At 46.0% G+C, this 27,558-nt stretch overlaps 1 protein-coding gene and 1 long non-coding RNA gene across 2 annotated transcripts in view; one reads left to right on the top strand and one right to left on the bottom strand.

Moving 5' to 3' along the window:
* The window catches only part of LOC127488753 (uncharacterized), an 80,514-nt gene that overhangs the window by 13,269 nt on the left and 39,687 nt on the right, over positions 1 to 27,558 (bottom strand). The window lies entirely within an intron of this gene.
* Positions 16,369 to 17,369, top strand: LOC127490209 (vomeronasal type-1 receptor 4-like). The gene has a single exon (XM_051842389.2). It carries the CDS (start codon positions 16,467 to 16,469, stop codon positions 17,166 to 17,168), a length of 702 nt encoding a protein of 233 aa, XP_051698349.2. The 5' UTR covers positions 16,369 to 16,466; the 3' UTR covers positions 17,169 to 17,369.

Here is a 27,558-nt window from a genome sequence, read left to right as displayed (position 1 = left end):
GTACTTCTGAAGAGTGAGTCAGTGCTGTGGATCTCTCTCTCACCATATTTTCTACCTATTTATCTACATCTGCATCTCTATTTCATCTCAATCTCTGCCTTTCAAATCAATAAACTTTTGAAAATCGGTCATCCTTAGAAGGGTTTCTGGAAACACTGGGAGCAGTTAGAGATTGGTGTAGGATCTCAGATCCCCAGTCGCTCTCCACAAGCTCAGCCCAAGTCTAAGAATTACTTTTTCTTCCTCTGTGACTTTTGCACCGCCTCTGAAACCCTTTTGCCAAACAGACCACTTATCCATATGCAGCCCCTGGTGTGCCTCCTTCCTTTACAAACTGTCTCCACATTGAAGGAGAAAATACTCAGCTGACTTCTCTAGGCTGCCAGGAAATTGGGCTCAGGGGACAGATGCGACCCCCTGCTTGTGTGCAGGGGAAGCAGCCAGACCACAAGATACCAGTTCATAACTCCATGGCCTCAACTCCCCACAGAAACACATTTATCGCCTCACTTGGACTTTCAGTGACAGTTGAGAAGAAACACAAAACAAAAATAGCAAAGCTTTCTCCCAGTTCCCAATTCACAGAAACAATTAAAAGTTTCTAATGAGCACCTCCAGAGAAATTTCCAGAGTTTGGAAGAATCTCTTCCATTTTCATAATACCTGGAGGCAGACTGACTCTCACAGGTGGAAGCAGGCAAGGGGGCGGTGATGAGGTAATCACAGGGTGAGAGATGAGGTAATCACAGGGAAGCTAGAGGAGTGTTTGCAATGTTGGATTCTCAAAAATAATATACATTATTATGTGCAATGTGTTTTTTCAATTACGTATAGGTTGTGAAAGGCTATACTGAGCTAATTAATATATACACTACTTAGCATACTTTTGTGGAAAGAACACTTAGAATTTATTCTCTTGGAGGTGTCCAAGAATATAGTACAATGTTATTGGCTCTGTACTGCAGCCACTATTCTTTACTTCTGTGAATTCAAATTCCTACATTTCCCAAGCAAGAGTATATGGGATCATGGAGTATGTGTCCCTCTCCTGTGCCTTCCTCTTCTAACTTACTGGAGTGTCTTCAGATTCATCCATGTAGTTGAAAATGACATAGCATCATTCTTTTTCAATCATCATCATTCGTTTTCCTTTGTGGGTGTACAGCATTTTCTTCATTCCTGTATTTTCCATTGGTGGAACTTAGATTCCATATCTTGGCTGCAGTGATGATGGTGCAATGAATGTGGGAGTGCAGGCATCCTTGATCATGCTGATTGTCATTTCCTGGACATATATGCCCTGCTGTGAGATTGATGGGTCCTGTGGTACCTCCATTTTTATTTTTTTGAGGAATTCCCATGTTGTTTTCTACAGTGCTTGAACTAATTTGAATTCCCACCAACAATGTGCAAAGATTCTTTTTGTCACATCTTTTTTTTTTAGATTTATTTATTTATTTGGAAGGCAGAGTTACAGAGAAGCAGAGGCAGAGAGAGAGACAGAGAGATCTTCGATCTGCTGGTTCACTCCCCAGTTGTCCTCAATGGCTGGAGTTATGCAAATCCGAAGCCAGGATCCTTGAGCTTCTTCCAGGTCTCCCACGTGGTGCAGGGCCCAAGGACTTGAGCCATCTTCCACTGCTTTCCTAGGCAGCAGCAGAGAGCTGCATCAGAATGGAGCAGCCAGGTCTCAAATTGGCACTCATGTGGGATGCCGGTACTGCAGGCGGCAGCTTTATCCATGCAAAATTTAAATACCTTATTCAGGGGAGGGATAAAATTATACACTATTAAAAGAAAACCTGCAAGTCACATGAAGTTCTCCATCAATGTATTCATGAAACACTAAGAAAATTTGCATGAGTGTTCACCTGCACAGGACTGCCTCTCTGTAACTCTGCCTTTCATATAAATAATTTAACCTTAAAAAAGGAAAATAAATACACAACTAATGACAAAATAGAGCAATATGTGTACAGGCAGACAAACGTGATTTTATTGACTATAGACACATGGCTGAGTTGTATTTTGATCTCACCTCACATTGTCTGAAAGTATGCAGTGCTTAAAACTATCATCAAAATCTTAACGTACAGGTAAAAATCCAGGGGCCAGGGCTGTGCTGCAGCAGGTTAAAGCCCTGGCCTGAAGCACCAGCATCCCATATGGGCACCAGTTCTAGTCCTGGCTGCTCCTCTTCCAATTCAGCTCTCTGCTATGGCCTGGGAAAGCAGTAGAAAATGGCCCAAGTCCTTGAGACCCTGCACCTGTGTGGGAGACCCAGAAGAAGCTCCTAGCTCCTGGCTTCAATTAGTACAGCTCTGGCCATTTCGGCCTTCTAGGGAGTGAACCAGCGGATGGAAGACCTGTCTCTGTGTCTGTCTCTGTCTCTGTCTCTCTCTCTCTCTCTCTCTCTCTCTCTCTCTCTCTCTCTCTGAATCTCTCTGTAACTCTGTCTTTCAAATAAATAAAATAAACCTTAAAGAAAAATCCAAATAACTTACTAATGTAAGGGAATCTACCCTGACTGAACACCTGACAACAACAACAACAACAAAACTCCCACAAATAGAGGATTTCAGAGAATGAGATAAACATTAATTCAGAAAATCAGGCATAAGCCTCCATGTACCACTACAGAACAATTCCTCTAGATGGCTCCAGTTCTTCACTGTGACAGAGCACCTGTGAAGACCAGGCAGGGGAGTCACTGGCCTGAGAAAATGCATTCCCATTCAAAAGCAGCTCTGATGAGAAAAGTGTAATGAAACAGAGTTCAGACAATACAGAGAAATATCATTAGATGATTTACAGTTTTTAAAGATTTATTTATTTGTTTATTTGAAAGCTGGAGTTACAGAGGCAGAGAAAGGGAGGGAGGGAGGGACGGAGGGTGGAGAGAGAGAGAGAGAGAGAGAGACCTCCATCGCTATTTAAATCTCTAAATGGCTGCAGTGGCTGGAACTGGGTCAATGGGAAGCCAGGAACAAGAACTTCTTGCAGGTCTCCTACTCAGGTGCAGGGGCCCAAGGACTTCAGCCAGCTTCTACTGCTTTCCCAGGCCATAGCAGAGAGCTGGATCTGAAGTAGAGCAGCCTGGACTCAACCGGCACCAATATGGGATGTTGGCAGTGCAGGTGGCGGCTTTACCCCCTACACCACAGCACCAGCCCCGATGAAGTAAATCTTTAAAAGACATTTTGCTTTTCTACACCAAGAATCCCTCCATTTTTCTTCAAAACAGAGGCCTGAGACCCAGTCATGAAAAGCAGAGGCTTCCACAAAACGCTGTGTAAGCAGATGGAATGCTAGGGGTTAGGAATTCGGGGAGGGAAGGCAGGGTCCTGTGGTGCTCCAGCACCACGTCCCTGTACAAAGCCCTCTGAGCAGGGTCCAGGCAGCCCAGCGCCTCCCACAGAAACCTGTGGCTCTGAACATAAATGTCCCTGAAATTCAAAGCATCATCATAGGAGACTAAACAGCCGTGCACAGAGTTCTTGACTCTAGATGAGGTGGGAGAGGCAGGTGTGGGCATTGACGTACCTGAATGACTCATAAAGGGGTTCACATAAGTCCACAGAAGCAAGGCAGGTACTAGCATTTAATGCACTGCAACACGTAGACCAAGGCACCAGTAGATGGATCCGTGATGTGTGTGTAGCACACAGGGGAACACGAGGCTCCTTACTGTCATGGATGGAAAGATCATGAAGACTTATAGGGGTCCATCTCAGATTTTAGGAATTGAACATCTAGGTTGTATCAAAATGCAGACGTTGTTAACATGCAGATGCTGATGCAAGGAGAACAGGGTGGACGCTGAGTCTCTGCACTTCTGACCAGCAAGCATAAAAGGGCTTCTTGCCCCATGCGTGACCCTTCCCATCCTCCCCCACCCCATTTCTTCCCTTTAGCTGAGACCCTTGGTGCCGAACCAGACCTTTCCAGACTCCTTGCAATGCAACTGGCAAACAGATAAGCTGCACGGGGCAGCTTGTGAAACAGATGAGAGGGAAGCTCCCAGAGGCTTCAAAGAGCCCCTGCTCTCCACCAGCTGCCTTCCACCTCTCCCCACCCCACCCAGGATTGGCAAATTCCCTCCGAAACCAGATAACAGCTCAGCTCTAGATGCGCAGTCTCTTCCGAGATTTGCTTCAATAGAGCAACTTCTCTCTGCTGAGCTCGCTCTCTGTGTCCTTTTTCCATCTCCTTTCTGAGGTTAGGAAAGGCCAGACCCCCAAGTTATTCCAGGTGAGATGTCTCAGCTCCAGGGCCACACATTATAATATAAGAAAGTAGGACTGAGGGAGGTCACAGACAACATCAGCACACCTGAAAAGAATGCTTTATTGCTATGTAAGAGCCAGCGTTCAGAATAATATGACATCCACACATTTCACTTCTTAGTTTCCAATCATGAAAGAAAACGTGTACACACACACACTTGCTATCAAGAAATAGTATGTGCTTGTATGATGCTTGCATAATGGGAGAACAAGGCCAAATTGTTAAACTTAGGTGTGCTCATTGAACTCTCTTTTATACTTAGTGTATTATTTGAAATATTTTAAAATCAGGGCCGGCACTATGGCATCCTGGGTAAAGCCACCACATGCAGTGGCATCATTTCCAGTTCACATGGAAAACCCGGAAGAAGCTCCTGGCTCCTGTCTATGGATCAGCCCAGTTTCCCGCCACTGCTGCCCATTTGAGGAGTGAACCAGAAGATGAAGATCTCTCTCTCTCTCTCTCTCTCTCCCTCGCTGTCTCTCCCTCTCTCTATCTGTCAATCTACCTCTCCAATAAATACATAAATCTTTAAAAATAAATGAAGAACCTGCTAGCCATCTTTTCCCCTGCCTCCTCCCTCCACTCTCCCGAGTCTCTGCTACCCACCATTTTTTACTTAACTCCTGTGAGAACAGCACTTTTAGATTTCAAGCAGTTTCTCGCTTTTTTTTTTTTAAGAATTTATTTATTGGCCAGCGATGCAGATCATCACTAGTCTAATCCTCTGCCTGTGGCACCGGCACCACAGGTTGTATGCCCAGTTGTGGTGCCAGATTCTGCCCTGGTTGTTCCTCTTCTAGTCCAGCTTCTGCTGTGGCCCAGGAAGGCAGTGGAGGATGGCCCAAGTGCCTGGGCTGTGCACAGGCTTGGGAGACCAGGAGGAAGCACCTGGCTCCTGGCTTTGGATCAGCACAGCATGCTGGCCGTGGTGGCCATTTCTGGGGTGAATCAACAGAAGGAAGACCTTTCTCTCTGTCTCTCTCTCTCACTGTCTAACTCTGCCTGTCAAAAAAAAAAAGAATTTATTTATTTATTTGAAAGTCAGAGTTACACAGAGAGAAGAGGGGCAGAGAGAGGCCTTCCATCCATTGGGTCACTCCCCAATTGACTGCAATGGCCAAAGCAAGGAGCCAGGAACTTGATCCAGGTCTCCCACACAGGTACAGAGGCCCAAGGACTTAGGCCATCTTCCTCTGCTTTCCCAGGCCATAGCAAGAGAGCTGGATTGCAAGTGGAGCAGCTAGTGTCAGGGTTTTTAACCACAACCGAGAACAACAACCAAGACCACACTGAGCAAAGAAAGAGTTTTATTAGGGTGAAGAACTGTCGGGAGCAGCCTCAGAGTGGGAGGAGCTCGGGGCTCATGTGTAAGGCTGGGGCTTTATAGGGAACTGTGTCAAGGGAGGAGGGAGATGGGTGGGAGATGAGTTGGAGTGGCCGAACAGAGATGAGGGATGCAGGCTAGAGCAGCTGGAGAGGATACCAGGTACCGTGAGACAGGGATTCCCTGACACAGGGGGTCCCCGGGCTGCCTGATTCAAAGCTGGGGCAGTGAGAGGGACCTGGAGGAACAGGATGTCTCCCTGATTAGCAGCTGGGACACACTGTGTGCACGGGAGGCTGTCCAGGTGTGGGCAGATCCCGCCCGTGACACACAGCTTTGCCTGCCACTTTCTACGGCTGAATACTACAGTGAAAATTATTTAAGTGTATACCTTTGGTTATGTATTTTATCCATGCAAAATTTAAATACCTTATCCAGAGGAGGGATAAAATTATACACTATTGAAAGAAAACCTGCAAGTCACATGGGGCTCTCTCTCACTGTATCCATGAAACACTAAAGAAATTTGCAAGAGTGTTCACCTGGACAGGACTGCACAGCAACCAAGAAAATAAATACACAGGGGCAGGCACTGTGCCATAGCAGGTGGAGCCACCACCTGCAGTGTCAGCATCCCATGTGAGCGCCGGTTCAAGTCCCAGCTGCTTCACTTGCTATCCAGCTCTCTGTTGTGGCCTCGGAGGGCAGTGGAGGATGGCCCAAGTACTTGGGGCCCTGCTCCTTTGTGGGAGACCCAGAGGAAGTTCCTGGCTCCTGGCTTCAGATCAACGAGCTCCAGCCATAGTGGCCATTTGGGGAGTGAACCAGCGGGTGGAGAACCTGTCTCAGTCTCGCTCTCTCTTTTTCTCTCTCCACCTCTGCCTCTCTGAAACCTTGCCTTTCAAAAAAATAAATAAGTCTTAAAAAAAGGAAAATAAATGCACAACTAATGACAAATTAGTATATGTATTAGCAATATGTATACAGGCAGACAAACATGAGTTTATTGACTATAGACACATGGCTGAGTTGTATTTTGATCTCACCTCACATTGTCTGAAAGTATGCAGTGCTTAAAACTATCATCAAAATCTTAACGTACAGGTAAAAATCCACGGGCCGCCTCGGTTAAAGCCGTGGCCTGAAGCACCGGCATCCCATATGGGAGCCAGCTCTAGTCCTGGCTGCTCCTCTTCCAACTCAGCTCTCTGCTATGGCCTGGGAAAGCAGTAGAAGATGGCCCAAGTCCTTGAGACCCTGCACCTGTGTGGCAGACCCAGAAGAAGCTCCTAGCTCCTGGCTACATATCGGCCCAGCTCTGGCAATTGTGTCTTCTGGGGAGTGCACTAATGGATAGAATACCCCTCTCTCTGTCTCTGCCTCTCTCTCTAACTCTGTCTTTCAATAAATAAAAAAAATCTTTTAAAGTCCATACAAATAACTTACTGATGTAAGGGAATCTACCCTGACAACAACAAAACTCCCACAAAGGGAGGATTTAAAAGTATGTTGACTCACATAATCAGGCATGAGCCTCCATGTACAATTAAGAAAGAATTCCTCTAGATGGTTCCAGTTCTTCACTGTGACAGAGCACCTGTGAAGACCAGGCAGGGGAGTCACTGGCCTGAGAAAATGCATTCCCATTCAAAAGCAGCTCTGATGAGAAAAGTGTAATGAAACAGAATTCAGACAATACAGAGAAACATCATTAGATGATTTAGAGTTTTTAAAGATTTATTATTTGTTTATTTGTTTATTTGAAAGCTGGAGTCACAGAGGCAGAGAGAGAGAGAGAGAGAGAGAGAGAGAGAGAGACTTCCATCGCTGGTTCATTCCCCAAATTCCTGCAATAGCTGGAACTGGGTCGATGGGAAGCCAGGAGCCTGGAGCTTATTCCAGGTCTCCCAGGGGGTTACAAGGGCCCAAGTACTGGGGCCATCTTCTACTGCTTTCCCAGACCATAGCAGAGAGCTGGCTTAGAAATGGAGCAGCAGGGCTTTTCAGCCAGATCCGAGTGCCTTTAGGGCTGATTCTGAGGCCAGAGTGCTATTTAGGACATCCGCCATTCTATGAGTCTGCTGAGTATCTCACTTCCCATGTTGGATCACTCTCCCCTTTATTTATTCTATCGGTTAGTGTTAGCAGATACTAGACTTGTTTATGTGCTCCCTTTGACTCTTAGTCCTTTCATTATGATCAATTGTGAACTGAAATTGATCACTTGGAATAGTGAGATGGCATTGGTACATGCCACCTTGATGGGATTGAATTGGAATCCCCTAGTATGTTTCCAACTCTACCAATTGGGGCAAGTCAGCCCGAGCATGCCCCAAATTATACATCTCTTCCCTCTCTTATTCCCACTTTTATGTTTAACAGGGATCACATTTCAGTTAATTTTCAACACTTAAGAATAACTGTGTGATAATTACAGAATTAAACCAGTCATATTAAGTAGAACAGAAAAAAAAAATACTATGAGGGATAATGTATTAAGTTGTCCATTAGCAGTCAGGGCTATGCTGATCAAGTCACCATTTCTCATAGTGTCCATTTCACTTCAGGAGGTTTCCTTTTTGGTGTTCAGTCAGTTGTCACCGATCAGGGAGAACATATGGTATTTGTCCCTTTGGGACTGGCTTACTTCACTCAGCATGATGTGTTCCAGAATCCTCCATTTTGTTGCAAATGACTGGATTTCGTTGTTTCTTACTGCAGTATAGTATTCTAAAGACTACATATCCCATAATTTCTTTATCCAGTCTACCATTGATGGGCATTTAGGTTGGTTCCAGGTCTTGGCTATTGTGAATTGAGCTGCAATAAACATTAGGGTGCAGACCGCTTTTTTCTTTATCAATTTAAACTCCTTTGGGTAAATTCCAAGGAGTGGGATGGCTGGGTCGAACGGTAGGGTTATATTCAGGTTTCTGAGGAATCTCCAGACTGATTTCCATAGTGGCTTAACCAGTTTGCATTCCCACCAACAGTGGGTTAGTGTCCCTTTTTCCCCACATCCTCGCCAGCATCTGTTGTTGGTAGATTTCTGTATGTGAGCCATTCTAACCGGGGTGCCAAGACACTCTGGCAAAAAGATCTCTGTGAGTGAGATCCCAGTGGAAAGAACAGGTCTTCAAAGAGGGAGGTGCCTTTCTCTGAAGGGAGGAGAGAACCTCCACTTTGACTATGACCTTGTCTAAACAAGATAAGAGTCGGAGAACTCAAGGGGCTTCCATAGCCTTGGAAACTCATGACTGGTGCATAGGGAGATTACTGATGCCATAAACAGGAGTGTCAATTTGTAAAGTCAACAACAGGAGTCACTGTGCACTTACTCCTCATGTAGGATCTCTGTCCTTAATGTGCTGTACACTGAGGCTTAATGCTATAACGAGTACTCAAACAGTATATTTCACTTTGTGTTTCTATGGGGGTGCAAACTGTTGAAATCTTTACTTAATGTACACTAAACTGATCTTCTATTAAAAAAAAAAAAAAAGAAAAGAAACTATCAATTCCCAACTTGACTCTCACTGGGATTAAACATGACAATAGGTCTGATCTGATTTCATCATCATTTAAAAAAAAATCATCTATTATTTTTCACTTTATGTTTCTGTGTGGGAACAAACTGTTGAAATCCTTACTTAAGGTATACTAAGCTGATCTTCTGTATACTAAGATAATCGAAAATGAATCTTGATGTGAATGGAAGGGGAGAGGGAGTGGGAAAGGGGAGGGTGGTGGGTGGGAGGGACGGTATGGGGGGGAAAGCCATTGTAACCCATGAGACGTACTTTGGAAATTTATATTCATTAAATAAAAGATAAAAAAAAAAAAAAGAAATGGAGCAGCAGGACTTGAACTCGTGCCCATATCTCATGCCAGCACTGCAGGCCGGGACTTTAACCCTACACCACAGCACCGGACCCTAGATAATTAACAGGCACTGTCTTTACAAAGAGGTCTTGTAAAAAGGCACACTGACTTCCTCAGGCCCCCTGAAGCAGGCAAGAGCAGACCCACTGTGGTGAAGGGGGGGCCATGGCCTCTCACTGAGAATGTTCTGGAAGGTGGCTGGAGGGAGGAGCCGCCTAGGCTGATGGAAGAGTGTGATAACCACAGGGAAGGAGCTGTCCCTCTGCAACAACAGGAACAATGGACCAGGCTTCACACGCCAGAGCCTGGCAAACCACATTCCCAGGTCTGGCTTCCTGACCTTTGCACCCTCACTCCCAAGGCCTGGGGACCTGGCTTCTGTCTCCTCTGTCTTCACCTTTGTTCCAGGTAGGTGACCAGGTCTCCCTTAGGGACTGCAAGGCTGTTTAGGAACAAAAGAAACTCCACTCTCCCTGGGGGTCTCCCGCACTGCAGAGAAGGGAACCAGAGATTCTAAGGTCTTCTTCCCTGGGTGCTGCTGCTGCCAAGACCCCTCAGAGCACTAAGAAGCCCGCCCAGCATGCAGAGCCAGGCTCCACACGGAACTGCATCCAAATGCGAATCAGAGCATGGAGACTGCACTCTCACATGTGGGCCATGACCCTTCATGCCAGGGAACTTCTAAAATGATCCCCAGTGTGGAAGGAGGGAGTCTCAGTGCCCCCAAAAGGGGGAAGGTTAAAATAAAATGCCTGGGGCAGCCATTTGACCTAACATTTAAGCTGCCAGCCTCCCACAAGTCCCTGGAGCTGGCTCCTAGCTCTGGCTTCTGACTGCAGCTTCCTATTAATGCAGCCCATGGTGACAGCTCAAGAAATTGAGTTCTGGGGCCAGCATCATGGCTAAGTCAGTTAAGCTGCCACCTGCCATACCGGCATCCCATATGGGTGCTGCTTCATGTCCTAGCTGCTCCACTTCCAATCTTGCTCCCTGCTAATACACCTGGGAAAGCAGTGGAGAATGGCTCAAGTACTTGGACCCCTACAACCATGTGGGAGACCTGGAAGAAGCTCCTGGCTCCTGGCTCCTGGCTTCGGACCCAACCATTAACAGCTATCTGGGGAGTGAACCAGCACATGAAAGATGTGTCTCTGCCTCTGTCTCTCCCTCTCTCTCTACCTCTGCTTTCAAATAGATAAAGTAAATCTTTTTTTTAAGATTTATTTATTTAATTGAATGTCAGAATTACACAGAGAGAAGAAGAGGCAGAGAAAGAGGTCTTCCATCTGCTGGTTAACTCCCTAGATGGCCACAACAGCCCAAGCTGCACTAATCCTGAGACAGGAGCCAAGAGCTTCTTCCAGGTCTCCTACTCAGGTGCAGGGGCCCAAGGACTTCAGCCAGCTTCTATGGTTTTCCCAGGCCATAGCAGAGAGCTGGATCTGAAGTGGAGCAGCCAGGACTTAAACCCGCAAACATATGGGATGTTGGCACTGCAACTGGTGGCTTTATTCCATATGCCACAGCACCAGCCCCGATCAAGTAAATCTTTAAAAGATATTTGGCTTTTCTACACCAAGAATCCCTCCATTTTTCTTCAAAACAGAGGCCTGAGACCCAGTCATGAAAAGCAGAGGCTTCCACAAAACACTGTGTAAGCAGATGGAATGCTAGGGGTTAGGAATTCGGGGAGGGAAGGCAGGGTCCTGTGGTGCTCCAGCACCATGTCCCTGTACAAAGCCCTCTGAGCAGGGTCCAGGCAGCCCAGCGCCTCCCACAGAAACCTGTGGCTCTGAACATAAATGCCCCTGAAATTCAAAGCATCATCATAGCAGACTAAACAGCTGTGTGGAGAGTTCTTGACTCTAGATGCAGTGGGAGAGGAAGGGGTGGGCACTGACGTAGCTGAGTGATTCAGTCGGGTACTCATGGTTATGACATGGGGTTGACACAAGTTCACAGAACCCGGGCAGATACTAGCGTTTAATGGACAGCAACACGTAGACCAAGGCACAAGTAGATGGATCCGTGATGTGTGTGTAGCACACAGGGGAACACGAGGCTCCTTGCTTTCATGGATGTAAAGATCACGAAGACTTATAGGGGTCCGGCTCAGATTTTAGGAATTGAACATCTAGGTTGTATCAAAATGCAGATGCTGTTAACATGCAGATGCTGATGCAAGGAGATCAGGGGTGGATGCTGAGTCTCTGCACTTCTGACCAACAAGTATAAAAGGGCTTCTTGCCCTATGCGTGACCCATTCCCTCCTCCCCAACACCATTTCTTCCCTTTAGCTGAGACCCGTGGTGCCGAACCAGACCATTCTAGACTCCTTACAATGCGACTGGCAAACAGATAAGCTGCACGGGGCAGCTTGTGAAACAGATGAGAGGGAAGTTCCCAGAGGCTTCAAAGAGCCCCTGCTCTCCCACCAGCTGCCTTCCACCTCTCCCCACCCCACCCAGGATTGGCAAATTCCCTCCGAAACCAGATAACAGCTCAGCTCTAGACGAACAGTCTCTCCCGATATTTGCTTCAATAGAGCAACTTCTCTCTGCAGAGGTCGGTCTCTGTGTCCTTTTTCCATCTCCTTTCTGAGGTTAGGAAAGGCCAGACCCCCGAGCTATTCCAAACCCAACTGAGCACACCTCTGAAGACGATGTCTCAGCTCCAGGGCCACACATTATAATATAAGAAAGTAGGACTGAGGGAGGTCACAGACAACATCAGCACACCTGAAAAGAATGCTTTATTGCTATGTAAGAGCCAGCGTTCAGAATAATATGACATCCACACATTTCACTTCTCAGTTTCCAATCATGAGAGAAAACGTGTACACACACACACTTGCTATCAAGAAATAGTATGGGTGTGTATGATGCTTGCATAATGGGAGAATAAGGCCAAATTGTTAAACTTAGGTGTGGTCATTGAACTCTGTTTTATACTTAGTGTATTATTTGAAATATTTTAAAATCAGGGCCGGCACTATGGCATCCTGGGTAAAGCCACAAAATGCAGTGGCATCAGTTCCAGTCCACATGGAAAACCTGGAAGAAGCTCCTGGTTCCTGGCTTTGGATCGGCTATGCTCTGGCTGTTGTGGCCATTTGGGGAGTGAACCAGGGGATGAAAGATCTCTCTCTCTCTCTCTCTCTCTCTCTCTCTCTCTCTCTGTAACTCTGCCTTTCAAATAAATAAATCTTTAAAAAATGAACAAAAGATAAAAAGACAAGAAAATTGTGGGTTTGGAATTGAAAAAAAAATACTATGGAATGTATAATCTCTGATAGAAAGCAGGAATCACAGCAGCAATGGTTTGGATGTCCGTGTTGTAGATGCCCTCCTACCAGATTTTCATTATTAATGCACATAAGGGAAGACGACAGCGAGGAGAGCGAGAACACCGTCATCCGCATTTATGAGCCTATCTTAGCAGGCATTCAGTGAAATCAAGCCTGCAGTGCTCTGACCTAGGATTTATAGAAGAGAAACATCCAGGCCAATGCACAGAGCAAACCCTGAAAGAATGTTAGAAGGAGTTCCATACCTGAGAAGAATGATAGAGGCAAGTTAGGAAGGCAGCCCACACAGTTGATCAAATAACTTTCACCTTTGATGAGCACACACATAAAAACAACATGTACTTACTCACAAACAAATGATGCAGAATAGTTTCCTGTCAATACAACTAGGACATTGTTTTTCCAAATGTATTTCCTTCACCATACTTTCTAGAAAAACATTTTGTAAAATTTGTATTAAGAGCCGGCGCCGGGGCATAGTAGCTTAACCCTCTGCCTGTGGTGCTGGCATCCCATATGGGAGCTGCTTCAAGCCCCAGCTGCTCCACTTCAGTCTAGCTCCCCGCTAATATGTCTGGGAAAGCAGTGGAAGATGGCCAAGGGCTTGGGCCCCTGCATCCACATGGGAGACCTGAATGGAGCTCCTGGCTCCTGACTGCAGACCGGTCTTTTGGGAAGTGAACCAGCAGATGGAAGATCTTTCTCTCTGTCTCTTCCTCTCCCTGTAACCATAACTCCAAAATAAATCTTTTTGAAAATTGTATTACTATTAATATATATATTTTTAAGACACAATGTAACACTGCAATGCAGGTTTACAGTGTGCAGGGGTCAAATAAGGTAACCTACATTTCCCTCTCTGTTGTTCCTGCAGTCATCCCACTGTGCTGCCCACTAAGAGCTCACTCCTGCCACCTGCAATTTGGTCCCTGTCATCAAAGCTCTCTCAGCATTTTTAACTGTGTGAAAAGGACAGATTCCAGAGGATGATTTGGGGTTCTTTACAACACACCGTGGAGACGAACACACATGATAGAAAATCAGAGCTATTGCCTCCAAGTTTGATGTATTCTCTTCCATTTATCACTGTCTTCCATTTATCATCTGTGCCTGTGTTATATCTTACAATATAAAGACACCTGGGCACAGCCTAATTACCTGGTTCTTGTTTCTTGTTTTCGAAATAGCAGGATGAGGAGCTCACCTGTGACCAGAGCACAGTGAAATGCAAACCTGAGGAAGAGGTCACAGTGTTTCAGCCCCTCCCAACTGTGGCAGCTGATAGGCAGCAAAGATGAGAGCCTTCATCCCCCAAGGCAAGCTATGAGCAAAGAGAACCTAAAAACGGAAAACTCGCACTATAGGTTGTGATGTATACACATCACTAAGTCAGTCACCCCAAGATATGCTTTCATTGTATGCAGAAAAATGTCCCTCTTGGAGGAAGCAGGCAGAGTCCTAGACCAGGTGACTGAAGCTACTGTCAGCTGTCCCAGCACAAATCAGTGGCAGGTGCTGATGCACATCCCCTTGCTGTGATACTGTGGACCAAAAGCAGGTAAAGCTTAATCTGAATCGAATCGTGGAAGACGTAGGATCTATACAAGCTCTGAAACACACCTCTCCCAGGTTCTGTAGTCTCAAAATATATTTTTAAGATGTATTTATTTGAAAGAGTTACACAGAGAGAGAAGGAGAGGCAGAGAGAGACAGAGAGAGGTCTTCCTTCTACTGTTTCACTCCCCGTTGGTCACAATGGCTGGAGCTGGGCCAATCTGAAGCCAGGAGCCAGGAGCTTCTTCCAGGTCTCCCACATCTCCCACATGGGTGCATGGGCCTAAGGTCTTGGGCCAGATTCTACAGTTTTCCCAGGCCATAGCAGAGAGCTGGATCAGAAGTGGAACAGCCGGGACTCAAACTGGCTTCCCTATGGGATACAGGCACTGCAGGCAGTGGCTTTACCCACTATGCCACAGCAATGGACCCTTGAACAGAGAATATTGAGTCTGTCTGTAGCATCCCAGGGAGCAGATCTCTTCTGATTCCCTTACAGAGTTTCTGAGATATCCTTGGTGAGGAATCCCATCTTGTTCCAGTGTGCATTTCTGCACAGATCTGTGGAGCACACAGATGGAGCCTGAACACTACACAATCATCATCTACACTGATATCCAGGACCTGACCTCAGCCCTGATAGGAGTCGGGTATCCCTGCTTTCCCATGGTCATCCACCATGAAGGGACCATTTTCAACATCACAGGTCATCAACTCATGGTGAGAACTGTTCATGGAAAAGAGAAAAGAGAAAAGAAAAGAAAGGAAAGGAAAAGAAAAGAGAAATGAAAAGAAAGAGAAAAAGCCAGGAGGAAGAGAAGGTTCTGGAATATAGGAGAGAAGTATTTGAAAGAGCTCACCTGACGGTCACAGAAGAAAAGGGAAAACTCGTCCTTTGAAGCTCACTCAGAAGGCAGGAATGTGAGAAGTGATATTTCCAACAGCAAAATGCGAGGCCTTTGAGGAAGAAAAGAGGGCGCAGCCTCTGACCTGGGCCACAGGGACCTGACATGCGGCCCTTTCTTCTGTCTCCAGTTCTCTCTGCCAAGATGCCCTCCAGCTGTCCCGCTGCCTTTAATGGTGTCAGCACACCCACAGGCAGAAGGATTCTGAAGGGGAACAAAGGCCACCCTCCCCTGTGCCTTGGCGCTGTAGAGATTCAGGAACAGGTGCTCCTACACCGAGAACAAAATTGTAGTTCCTCCTCTCCTGCCTGCAGGTGCCGGCCTCTACCACAAACAGTGTCTGCCCCCACAGTGGGGATCTGGCTGGGATCTGGCTGACCCACTCCCAGCCACCCATGGAGGGGGGAGCTCAGTGCCCCGGGAAACCCTCATGCGTGACCCTGAGTAGGACCCGGGCACTGCATGAGGACAGCACCGAGGCTCTCACCCAGGTCAGTGCAGTAGAGGCTGTGGGAGAAGCCGTGGGTGAGCGCTTCTCTCAGACCTGGCCCTGTGATCCCGCTGGGCAGTCTTGGTCCAGAACCACTCGGCTAATGGCTGCCTCTCAAGCCTCGCCTGAACACAGTGCTGCGGGCCCTGTTCTAGGAAGTTGGGATCCTGCAGCCTTGGTGGGGCCCTGTCAGTGCCAGCGTGGGGTCACCTACGCCCATTACCAGCAGCACTGAGCTAGAGAAAGCAGGAGCGACACACCCGAGCCCCTGAGACCCAACTCTCTTCACACACACACACACACACACACATACACGTTCTTTTCAAGCATTTTCTTTGTGTTTTCCATACTTTGTGAAACGTTTTAAAAATGCGACTAACTGTAATGCTGGATATTTCTGGGGCCCAGTGAGACTTTTCAATACCTTACCATGTACTTGGATCACATCAGGAAACCCACGCTCCTGTCCCTCTGCCACTGCTCTATGGTGGAGTCTTGGATGGCTTCTCTTCTATCTGTGTACGTGCCTGTGAACTGAACTCACGGCCACGCTCTAGGTGGCACTAGGTCTTGAGGACTTCTCTCTGTGATTTTAAAACTCTGATAGCCATCCTGAAAGCTGCATTATTGCTGACCCGGTCACAGTTACAGGACACAGAAGGCGGCAGCAGTGTCTGAATCAGCCTGCCGCTGGAAGGCAGCGTGTGCACGTGCATGAACGCAGTGCTTGCTGAGTGCATACGTGTACTCACAAGTGTGAGAACGCCGTGCTGGGACAGCATCAGCCCCAGGAACTCTAGGTGGGCAGAGCTTAAAGTCAAAGCTCCCAGGTACATAGGCCTCTCCTCCATGCTGTGCTGGATCCTGAACATGTTAATAAACACCATTTCCCCCATCTACATGACAAGTAAGTGGATCAACACAAGCATCACAAAGAGAAAAGACTATGGGTACTGCAACGCTGTCTTCCAAGACACCTTCACAGGCTCGCTGTTCTTGGCACTACTATTGTTGCCTGATGCTGTGTCCTTGGAGCTCATGCTCCTGGCCAGCAGCTCCATGGTGTTCATCCTGCACAGACACAAGCAGCAGGTGCAGCACATTCATGGTCCCAGGAATGCTTCCCCCAGGACTTCCCCTGAATCCAGAGCTACTCGGAGCATCCTTGCTCTGGTGAGCACATTTGTATTTTTTTACATGGTCTCCTCCACTTTCCAAGTGTGTTTGGCTCTTCTTTGTAAGCCCAGTCGGTTGACAGTGAACATCTCTGCATTATTTGCTGTCTGTTTCCCAACTCTTAGCCCCTATCTTCTCATGAGCTGTGACTCCAGGGTACCCAGGCTCTGCTTTGCCTGGATAAGGAATACAAAATCCCCCAACATTATCAGAAACATGTACCTTGTATTTGCTTTATAATACTCACTTGTTGTACAATAGTATAGGCACAGTTATTTGGTAGCCATATTACAAGACCCTGTACTCATGCTTACACACACGTGTGTATGTATATAGGGTGTAATACACACTATTAGATTACATTTGTTATCAAGCAATCATAGTAGGATAATATATACTTACAAATATAAAAATATTAGTCACAATAATAAACTGCTTTAAATCTACAGCCTCTTTTATTTGATATTTATACAGTCATTAATTGATTAAGCCACATGAAATTGATTTTTCATTTTTCTACTTTAAGCCTTATATTTTAGGTATATATTTATAACTAACTAAGTATAGTCAAACAATGTTTAACAGGAATAGTCTCCTTGTTTTAAAATAACACTGCATATAATTGAGATTGGATTTATCTAATTACCGTGTGCACCTCTTGCCATTTGTTCAGTATTCTTGTTCTTTCTGCCTTAACTTTTTCTTTTTTTAAAGATTTATTTACCTATTTGACAGGCAGAGTTACAGAGAGAGAGGGATCTTCCATGCACTCCCAATGGCTGCAACAGCTGGCGCTGCACCAGTCCACAGCCAGGAGGTGGAACTCCATCCGGGTCTCCCACGTGGGTGCAGGGGCCCAAGCATTTGGACCATCTTCTGCTGCTTTCCCAAGCACCTTACTCAGGAACTGGATAGGAAGTGCAGCAGCTGGGATTCAAACCAGTGCTCACATGGGATTTCAGCATTGAAGATGGTGGCATAACCCTGCTGAGCCACAATGCTGGCCCTGACATAGGGCCTTGATTGGAAGTTAAAATGGACAGTTTGGGTCCAGTGCTGTGGCATAGCAGAGAAAGCTGCCTGCTGCAGTGCGGGCATCCCATATGGGCACCGGATCAAGTCTTGGCTCCTCCACTTCCAATCCAGCTCTCTGCTATGGCCTGGGAAAGCAGAGGAAGATGGCTCAAGTTCTTGGGTCCCTGCCACCCACATGGGAATACCTGGAGGAATCTCCTGGCTCCTGGCTTCAAATTGGTGCAGCTCCAGACATTACAGCCATCTGAGGAGTGAACAAGTGAATGAAGACCTCTCTCTCTCTCTCTCGCTCTCCCTCGCTCTCTCTCTCTCTGCATCTCCTTCTCTGTGTAATTCTGAGGTTCAAATAAATAAATCTTTTTAAAAATGAATAAAAAAACAAAATGGTCAGTTTTCTCTCTGAACTAATGATATTATGAACTTATGATATTATGTTTATTATTTTCCTAAATATGCTTCTGACTGTTGGAAATTTGATCATAAAGGCATCCCTCTATTTTGTTAACTCTTTGTATTTTATTATTGTCACCACAGTTTTACTTATATTTCAGGATGGCTCGTAAAAGGAATTATCACTATTTACATGTGATAGTCCTTTTTTTTTTTTGGACAGGCAGAGTGGACAGTGAGAGGGACAAAGAGAAAGGTCTTCCTTTTTGCGGTTGGTTCACCCTCCAATGGCCGCCGCGGCCAGTGCACTGCGGCCGGTGCACCGCGCTGATCCGATGGCAGGAACCAGGTACTTCTCCAGGTCTCCCATGGGGTGCAGGGCCCAAGCACTTGGGCCATCCTCCACTGCAATCCTGGGCCACAGCAGAGTTGGCCTGGAAGAGGGGCAACCGGGACAGAATCCGGCGCCCTGACCGGGACTAGAACCCAGTGTGCTGGCGCCGCAAGGCGGAGGATTAGCCTAGTGAGACGTTGCGCTGGCCTAGTCCTTTTTTTAATGACTTACTCTATAGAATAAAAGAAGCACCATCATCATAACATAGTGTTTTATAAAATTAGGAATGGATATACTATATAACTTTTTTAATTACAGAAAAAGGTTTCAAGATGGCTTTGTGACATAGCAGATACAGCTGCCAACTGCAACATCAGCATTCCATATGGGTGCCACTTCAGCTCCCAGCTGCTCCACTTCAGATCCACACCCTGCTAATGGCCTCAGAAAAGCAGTGTAAAATGGCCCAAGGATTTGGGCCTTTGGCACCCTGGCTTTTGGCTTTGGCCTGGCCCAGCCCTGATTGTTGTGGCCATCGGGGGAGTAAACCAGAGGATGGAAGTTAAGTAATTTTGCAAAGAATGTTGGTATGCATCACCATGGAGCGCCATGTGATATCTGAATTGCATAAAAAGGGGGCTGCATGTCAACATGATGCAGAATACTCCATCTGGAGAGCAAACTGGTACTTAATTAGCTTTATACTAGTATCTTACAAATGAATGTGCTGTGAATTATCTATGGTGTTTCAACATTGCAATATATCCAAAAAAGTATTGGTGATGATTATTTCTTGTGATGTTTTCATGTAAGGAAGAAGGAACATGAAAGGAGGACTTCAGATGTAAAGCACATTGGCCCAAGTGCTGCACCCACGTAGGAGACCAGGGAGAAGCTCCTGGCCTCCTGGCTCTGGCCTGCCCCAGCCCTAGCCATTGCAGCCATTTAGGGAATGGACCAGCAGATGGAAGAATCCCTTTCTCTCTCTCTCCCTCTCCCACTCTCTCTTTCTCTCTCTAACTCTGCCTTTCAAATAAATAATCCTTTAAAAAAAAAAAAAGGCTCTTCAAAGCACATAAAATAAGGAAATCATTATTTGAAAAGCATACCAACAGACCCTGGGGATGTGATAGGAGCCGTGTTTATCTCCATCCCTGAGTGTTGGATACCAAAGAACAACCTCTCCTACCAGACACACCAGGGTGTCTCTGTACCTGGCAGCTCCTGGAATGCAGAAAAGGCCCCTGTCCACTCAGATCTTCCCATAGAGAGATCCAGGGAATTGTGCTCCTCGGGAACCTGCCCCAGTCCTGATGCCCTCCATTCTCAGAAATGCTCACATATTCTGCTACAGTAGTGAGGATGTGTGCTGAGCTTTGGCTCCATACAGCACTGGGTGCTTTCCCATTGACCAGAAGCTGGCTTTGGCCTTCAAAATGGTCCCAAGATCCTTGAACATGCTCTTTATTTCACGTTTGCCTGAGCATATTATTAAAACCAAATGCACATTCACATTCACTTCAGAGAGTCCGTGGTTGGATGTAAGAGTCTCGGGGAGCTGTGCTTGCTGTCTCCAGCTTAGTACAGCTGATGGGCAGGTCTGGAGGAACCAGCATTTCCTTATAGACATTATTTATTTTATTTGAGAGACAGAGAGCTTCCAAAATACCCACAACAGCTGAGGCTGGGCTGAGCTAAAGCCATGAGCTGGGAACCCAATCCTGGTCTCCCACTAGGGTGGCAGAGACCCAACTCTTCAGCTCTCAGCTACTGCCTCCCGAGAGGCATGGTATCAGAGAGCTAGAATCAAGAGTAGAGCCAGGGCTTGAACCCAGGAACTCCCACATGGGATGAATGCAGGCTTGAACCCAGGCACTCCCACAAGGGATGAGTGCAGGCTTGTACCCAGGCACTCCCACAAGTGATGCATGCATCCCAAATAGCATCTTAACTGCTAAGCCAAGTTCCCATTTAGGTTGATTGACTTTCTTCTTTCAAATACTTTATAAGCACTTAAATATTCAAACTATTGGTTAATTCATATTAGCAAACAATTGCTTTCTGGATTAGAAATCTTGCTACTTACATGCCTATGAATTTTCAGGATAAATATACTGTTGAAATTCTATGTCTTCATATATACAAAATGTGGAGAGTGGCTCTAAAGTCAAAACTTATTTAGGATAGAATTGAATGAAGGATGTATAAGAACTCCTTAGTGTTGCTTAGTTAGTTAGTTAGTTTTGTTAATTTTTTGCATGTACAGAGAATATTTTATTAGACTTTGACTTTTAATTAACAGAGTAAAATAGAAACCAAATGTATGATTCAGTTAAAGAATATGTATTTTTATATAATTCATTACAATTAGATAATCAATATAATACACTACATGTATCCCAACTTAATTGGAAGTCTTCAGTAGGAACAAATTCAACACAGTCCTTTAGATGCAATTTCTTTTAGGTTGACAGAAACACTTTTTGTTATATTTTATGTCTTGTAAATTCCTATAAGTCTATCCAAAATCTCAAACATGTGGTTTCAAAGTGAAATTATGATGAACTGGGCATTTTTGTTCACATATATACAATGCAACAATGGACACATTTTTAAAATCAAAGGCTGCATCAGTTTCATCCATGAAGTAAAGGGGAGTGGGTTTGTAATGATGGAGAGCAAACTCTAAAGCCAAGGAACAAAGTGTTTTCTCTCCTGCTGAATGGTTGAAGATCTTCCAACTTTCCTGAGGTGGTGGAACACTGCGCAGGATTCCTTCAGAGAAAGGATCAAGCTGTCTCTAAGCTCCAGTTCAGCTTCCCCTCCCAGGTAAGCATCTGGTAATTCTCTTGTATTTGTTACTATATAACAGTCTGCCATAAATTCATTAAGCCTGTGTTTCCACAGATCTTCCTTTGCTTGTCTAAAATTATCTCTTTCATAAGTAATTTTGTCCAAGTCTGCTACCCTTTACAAATATAATTCTTCCTTCTATTTATATTCTGCAATGGCGCCAAGGTTTGGTTTCATTTCATGACACTGGGCTACCAAAAGTGAAATCTGACTTGTTATGGAATCTGTATTCTTGATTGCTTCAAAATCTTCTTAGCTCAAAACTGAAACTTCTTCAACAGGATTATCTTTCATGGGATCAATGATGTTTTTTTAAGATTTATTTATTTATTTGAAATTCAAACTTACACAGAGAGGAGAGGCAGAGGTAGAGAAAAGACTTCCATCTGCTGGTTCACTCTCCAATTGGTCTCAATGGCCAGAGCTGGGCCAATCTGACACCAGGAGCCTCTTCCAGGTCTCCCACGTGGGTGCAGGGGCACAAGGACTTGAGTGGTCGTCCATTGCCTTCCCAGGCAATAGCAGAGAGCTGGATGAGAAGTGGAGCAGGGGCTGGCACTGTGGTATAGCAGGTTAAGCCACCGCCTGCAACACCAGCATCCCGTATGGGTGCCAGTTCAAGTCCCTGCTGCTCCACTTCCAATCCAGCTCTCTGCTGTAGCCTGGGAAAGTAGTAGAAGATGGCCCAAGTCCTTGGGTCACTGCACCTGCATGAGAGACCTGGAAGACTCTCTCAGCTCCTGGCTTTGGATTGGCACAGCTCTGGCCATTGCAGCCATCTGGAGAGTGAACCAGCAGGTGGAACACCTCTCTCTCTCTCTGCCTCTGCCTCTATGTAACTCTGCCTTTCAAATAAATAAATACTTTTAAAAAAGAAGAAGAAGTAGCGCAGCTAGGATTCAAACCGGTGCCCATATGGGATGCCAGCACTGCAGCTGGCAGCTTTACCAGCTACACCACAGTGCTGGTCCCTGGGCCCTGCCTTCTAAAGGATCCACCACCACCAAATAGTGCCACCCAGGGACCAAGCCTCTAACACATGGACCCTCGCTCATACTGAAATCCAAACCAGAGCACCCCTTTCCCTGCTTTTTTTCTCTGCTCTATCACTCTCTTGCATGCTTTCACCTCTCCAAACACTCCAGCTTTCCCCACATGCACCTCCACCTAAAGTGGCAACACTCACTCCCCTGTGTCACATGCTGTGAAGAACACCCTGGGGGTCGTGGCAGTGTTGGAAGGACTACTGATGACGGAGATGACCTCCGTTTTCAGGGAGCCAGAGAACTGTGATTAGCACTGGTGTTTTTTTAAGATTTATTTATTTATTTGAAAGGCAGAGTTACAGAGAGGCAGAGTCAGAGGCGGAGAGAGAGAAAGAGAGAGAGAGAGGCCTTCCATCTGCTGGTTCACTCTCCAATTGGCCTCAATGGCCAGAGCTGGGCCAATATGAAGCCAGGAGCCTCTTCCAGGGCTCCCACATGGGTGCAGGGGCCCAAGGACTTGACCATCTCTACTGCTTTACCAGGCCACAGCAGAGAGCTGGAGCATAAGTGGAGCAGCCAGGACTCAAACCCGCGCCCACATGGGATGCCAGCACTGCAGGCGGTGTATTTACCTGCTATGCCACTGGGCTGGCCCCAGCACTGTCTTTTCACATAGGAGCAGCTCATTTGGTCGTACTCATTCAGGGTGGGTGAGTGGGATTTGGGAGCCAGAGTGTGACTATATGACTGTCTGTTTCTTTTTTATTTTTTTGACAGGCAGAGTTAGACAGTGAGAGAGAGAGAAAGGTCTTCCTTCCATGTTTCACCCCCCAAATGGCCGCTAGAGCCGGCATGCTCACCAGTCCAAAGCCAGGAGCTAAGTGCTTCCTCCTGGTCTCCCATGCGGGTACATGGGCCATACTCCACTGCCTTTCTGGGCCACAGCAGAGAGCTGAACTGGAAGAGGAGCAATTGGGACAGAATCCGGTGGCCCAACTGGGACTAGAACCTGGGGTGCCAGAGCTGTAGGCAGAGGATTAGCCTAGTGAGCCACAGTGCCGGCTCAATATGAATGTGTATTTGGTGTGGGCGTCAGTGTAAGAGTGTGACTGAAAATGTGTGAGTATGTGGGTGGCTGCATGTGGTGAGTGGTGTGTGAATGTGATTGTACATTTGAGTGTGTGAGTGTCTGTGCCTGTGTGTCCTTCCCCTGTAACTTTGTGGGTGTAGGCTGTCTGTGTGTGTACACTGGATGAGCTAGTCACATTCACAGCTCAAGCCCCTGGGCTGGGTTACAGCTCAAGCTTCATGGCTTGGTTCTAAATGCGAACTCTTGACTTGTACTCATATTTCATGTTTATTAATTACAGGGCCTGGCACTGTGGCGCAGCAGGTTAACACCCTGGCCTGACACGCTGGCATCTCATATGGACACCGGTTCAAGTCCCAGCTGCTCCACTTCCAATCCAGCTCTCTGCTATGCCGTGCGAAAGCAGTGAAAGATGGCCCAAGTCCTTGGGCCCCTGAACCAGCGTGGGAGACTCAGGGAAGGCTCCTGGCTCCTGGCTTCGGACCAGTGCAGATCCGGCCATTGTGGCCAATTGGGGAGTGAACCAGTGGATGGAAGACCTTTCTCTCTCTCTCTCTCTCTCTCTCTCTGCCTCTCCTCTCTCTGTGTAACACTGCCTTTCAAATAAGCAAATATATCTTAAAATCTATTAATTACAAAATTAATAAAGGTTTATTCCAGAAAGTTCACAAAAAACTTAAGTGTGAGAACTGTGCAAATAATTTAATTCCCCTGAACTGAGTGAGTTGAGCAGGAGCCTGTGATATATAAAGCACGGTGGGATTTGCTTATGAACCTTCAGATCCTGGCGCTTGTGAGAGGTTCATTTACAACCCTCTGTCTGTCATCTGCAGACCTGTTCCTTCCAAAATTGCATTCAGTTCATCCTGGTCATGGAGCACATTTAGTGTTTGCCTCCCACCCACACCAGGCCGACCCATCTTCCTGTGTCCCACTTTGTGTTATTCTTTTGCCCCCTGACCTTCATTATTCCAATATTTAGCCAAAACTATTAATGATCTGCTGATCATGTCCCATAAGTAGTATCATATAGTATGTAGGAGTATCAAATAAATGCTATCTCCTAGGACATAAAACAACATTCACAACCTAGCCTTCAAAGGCACAACAATTAAAACCTATTTTCCTTCCTGTCTTCTACCTTCATTCCAGGCCTCTCCCATTCTAACCCAGAGCTATCGCCACTCACTACAAAGTGCTTATTGAAGCATCTCACATGCTACCATGTTTCATGGATTTAACCCTACAATTAAATAACCAATGAATTCTAGGAAACAAAAGCACATACTCAAAGAAATTTCTAGTATCTGCACTGTTTCAGAGCAAACCATTTTATTCTTGTACAACGAACCCACATAATGTGACCACTACTAAAATAGAGTTGTATGAATATGAATACTCACAAGGTATTACAACAATTTCAGGTCCTGTTGCTATCACTTACTGTTGAAGCCGGATCTCTGTCTCTTCACAGCTTTCTCTGCCCTGAGACCAGCTCACAGTCATGTTTCAGAGCCTTTGATGCACAGGTGCACCATGTCTTGACCCCAACAAAAACCAGACCTTTTATATTCTCCTGAATTGAGAGAATTGTCTCTTTCTTCCAGTGCACACACAGCGTTTGTGACTCAAGAATAAAGGGACTGGCAGTTGGAAGGCAAGCATTAACTAAGGCCGAGGTGTTCAACTAAGGCCACCAGCGGTCTCATCCAAAACATGAAAATAAATAAAGATGATGGAAGAAAAGGAACCCAAGCATACAAACGTGCTCACTAGGATTCTTTGAGGAGCTGTGATCTCGGGCAGCATCTTGGCAAGATGTTGCTCTTATGAATGTGTTGGACCCTCTTCCTGTGCCAGTGCAGAATGAAAACCGTGGAGCCACTGGCCCAGAGCACAAGCAGAAACCACAAGACATCATGGCAGGTCGACAACATTCCAACTGCTGTGTCTGTCTTGGTCACCTGGGGAAGCAGAACAGTATCCAAAATCTATACTTTTTGTCATATTGTCATTTCTCAATTTGTCACTCATAAGTATAGGAATCTCTGATATTTATCAGCATGTGCAAGACCCAGCACAGGACACTGGAAAGGCTAATGACCTTTGGAGCTTTGGCTTTGATTCTGCCCATCTGGAGTTCATGGGGCTGATGGTGATGGCCTGGAAGACACTCAAGAGGCAGGTGGTGCTGATGGAGGCGCCCCTGGCCACTCTGTGCTCATAGACACAGCCTGCATCAAAGATCACTGAGGCAATGCTTCAGCCCGAGAGCTGCAGTGGTCTCTGGGATTCCTCTGGAGAGAATGACCAGGAGTTGGCCACAGCTAGGTGCCTGAGAATCAAACCTGTGCACAGTGGCTTACATCCTGTGAAGGAACTGAAACGATGGCCACCCAGAAACGAGGAATCCCATAGGATTCCCAGGAATATCTGGAAGAGAAGATGTTCCAACTGTTGACTCTATGTTGTCCTCTCTTTTTTCCCAGGGATCTGACTATAACATTCAAAGCAGAGGATTCTGCATGGAGACGTGGGCTGGGAGCTACTTCTTATGAAAATAATCCAGGATTCATGGCTAAACCATTCTCTTCACAGAGAATTTCTTTCTGACATATATTCTTTCTTCAGAATATTTCCAAACTTGGCTGTGTTGCTTTACCCAGGATTTGCAAGGCATAGCTCAGAGTGACTAATGCTTACCTAGTCTCTCTAATTTAATAGCCACAAGACCACACAGGGGACAGTGCTATGGCATGTTAGGCAAGTGAAGCCACTGCCTGCAGTGCCAGCATCCCATATGGGTGCACATCCAAGTCCTGGCTGCCCCACTTCCAATCCAGCTCCCAGCTTACCCACCTGGGAAAGCACTGGAAGATGGCCCAAGAGGATGGGCCCCTGCCACTTGTGCAGGAGGCCTGGAAGAAGCTCTAGGCTCCTGCATCAGCCTGGCCCAGTATGGGTGTTGGAGCCATCTGGGGAGTAAACCAGTGGATGGAAGAACAATCTCAATCCCTCTCTCTCAGTCTTTCTCTCTCTCTCTCGTCTCCCTCTCTCTTGTGTAACTCTTCCAAATAAGTCTTTTAAAAAGGACCATGTATTATGACCTAGTTATATTTTCCTTTCAAGATAAAGTTCATTTAGCTAAATGGAGTCATTTGACTCATCTAAATATTGGTGGAGTCAATCATTGAATTTAGTAGCCTGGTCATGGTGACATTGCTACTTTGTTCTGTGCTATACAATCACAGAGCATGATCATCTTCGTTCAATAATCCAAAGACCTGGCCATCTTCCACTGCTTTCCCAGGCCACAGCAGAGAGATGCAACAGAAGTAGAGCAGCCGGGTCTTGAACCGGCTCCCATATGGCATGCCAGCGCATTAGACCAGGGCATTAACCCACTGCACCACAGCACCGGTCCCCTAAAATAAAATTCTGAGATGTGTTATTTTGTGAATTGAATGCATTTAAATGGAGGAAACACAAGAATGAGCTTGAACATGACAGAATATAAAACTAGGCAGAGCATCAAAGGACACATTGGAACCTGAAGGACCCTGAAGTCCTAAATGCCCTGCTGTCTGAAATCCTCAAGCAGAAATACAACTTTTCCTGAAAGTCTTCTTCCTAGCTTCAGAAAGCAAGATTGTCCCACCTGGATCAACAGACAACACTGATTTTTCAGGACAGGTATATTTACACTACCATCTCCATAAACATGTGTCAACCTGGTGTGAGAGAAACATGATTTTTTCAGCAATTGCCACTCAGCCACGTTGGTAAACAGAGATGAATGATTCCATTAGCACCGCCTAACTCCTCACATGTACAGCAGTGTTACTGAAATAACTTGAGGAATCATTTACATTTCTCTATGATTTCTATACTGCAGGCTGCAATTATAATTGCGATTTCTGAATTAGACTCTTCACAAAAATT

Source organism: Oryctolagus cuniculus, chromosome 18, assembly GCF_964237555.1.
Source record: "Oryctolagus cuniculus chromosome 18, mOryCun1.1, whole genome shotgun sequence".
In the NCBI taxonomy this organism is placed as follows: Eukaryota; Metazoa; Chordata; class Mammalia; order Lagomorpha; family Leporidae; genus Oryctolagus; species Oryctolagus cuniculus.
The sequence above is the reverse complement of the archived record's forward strand: the minus strand, read 5'-3'. Positions and strand labels throughout refer to the sequence as shown.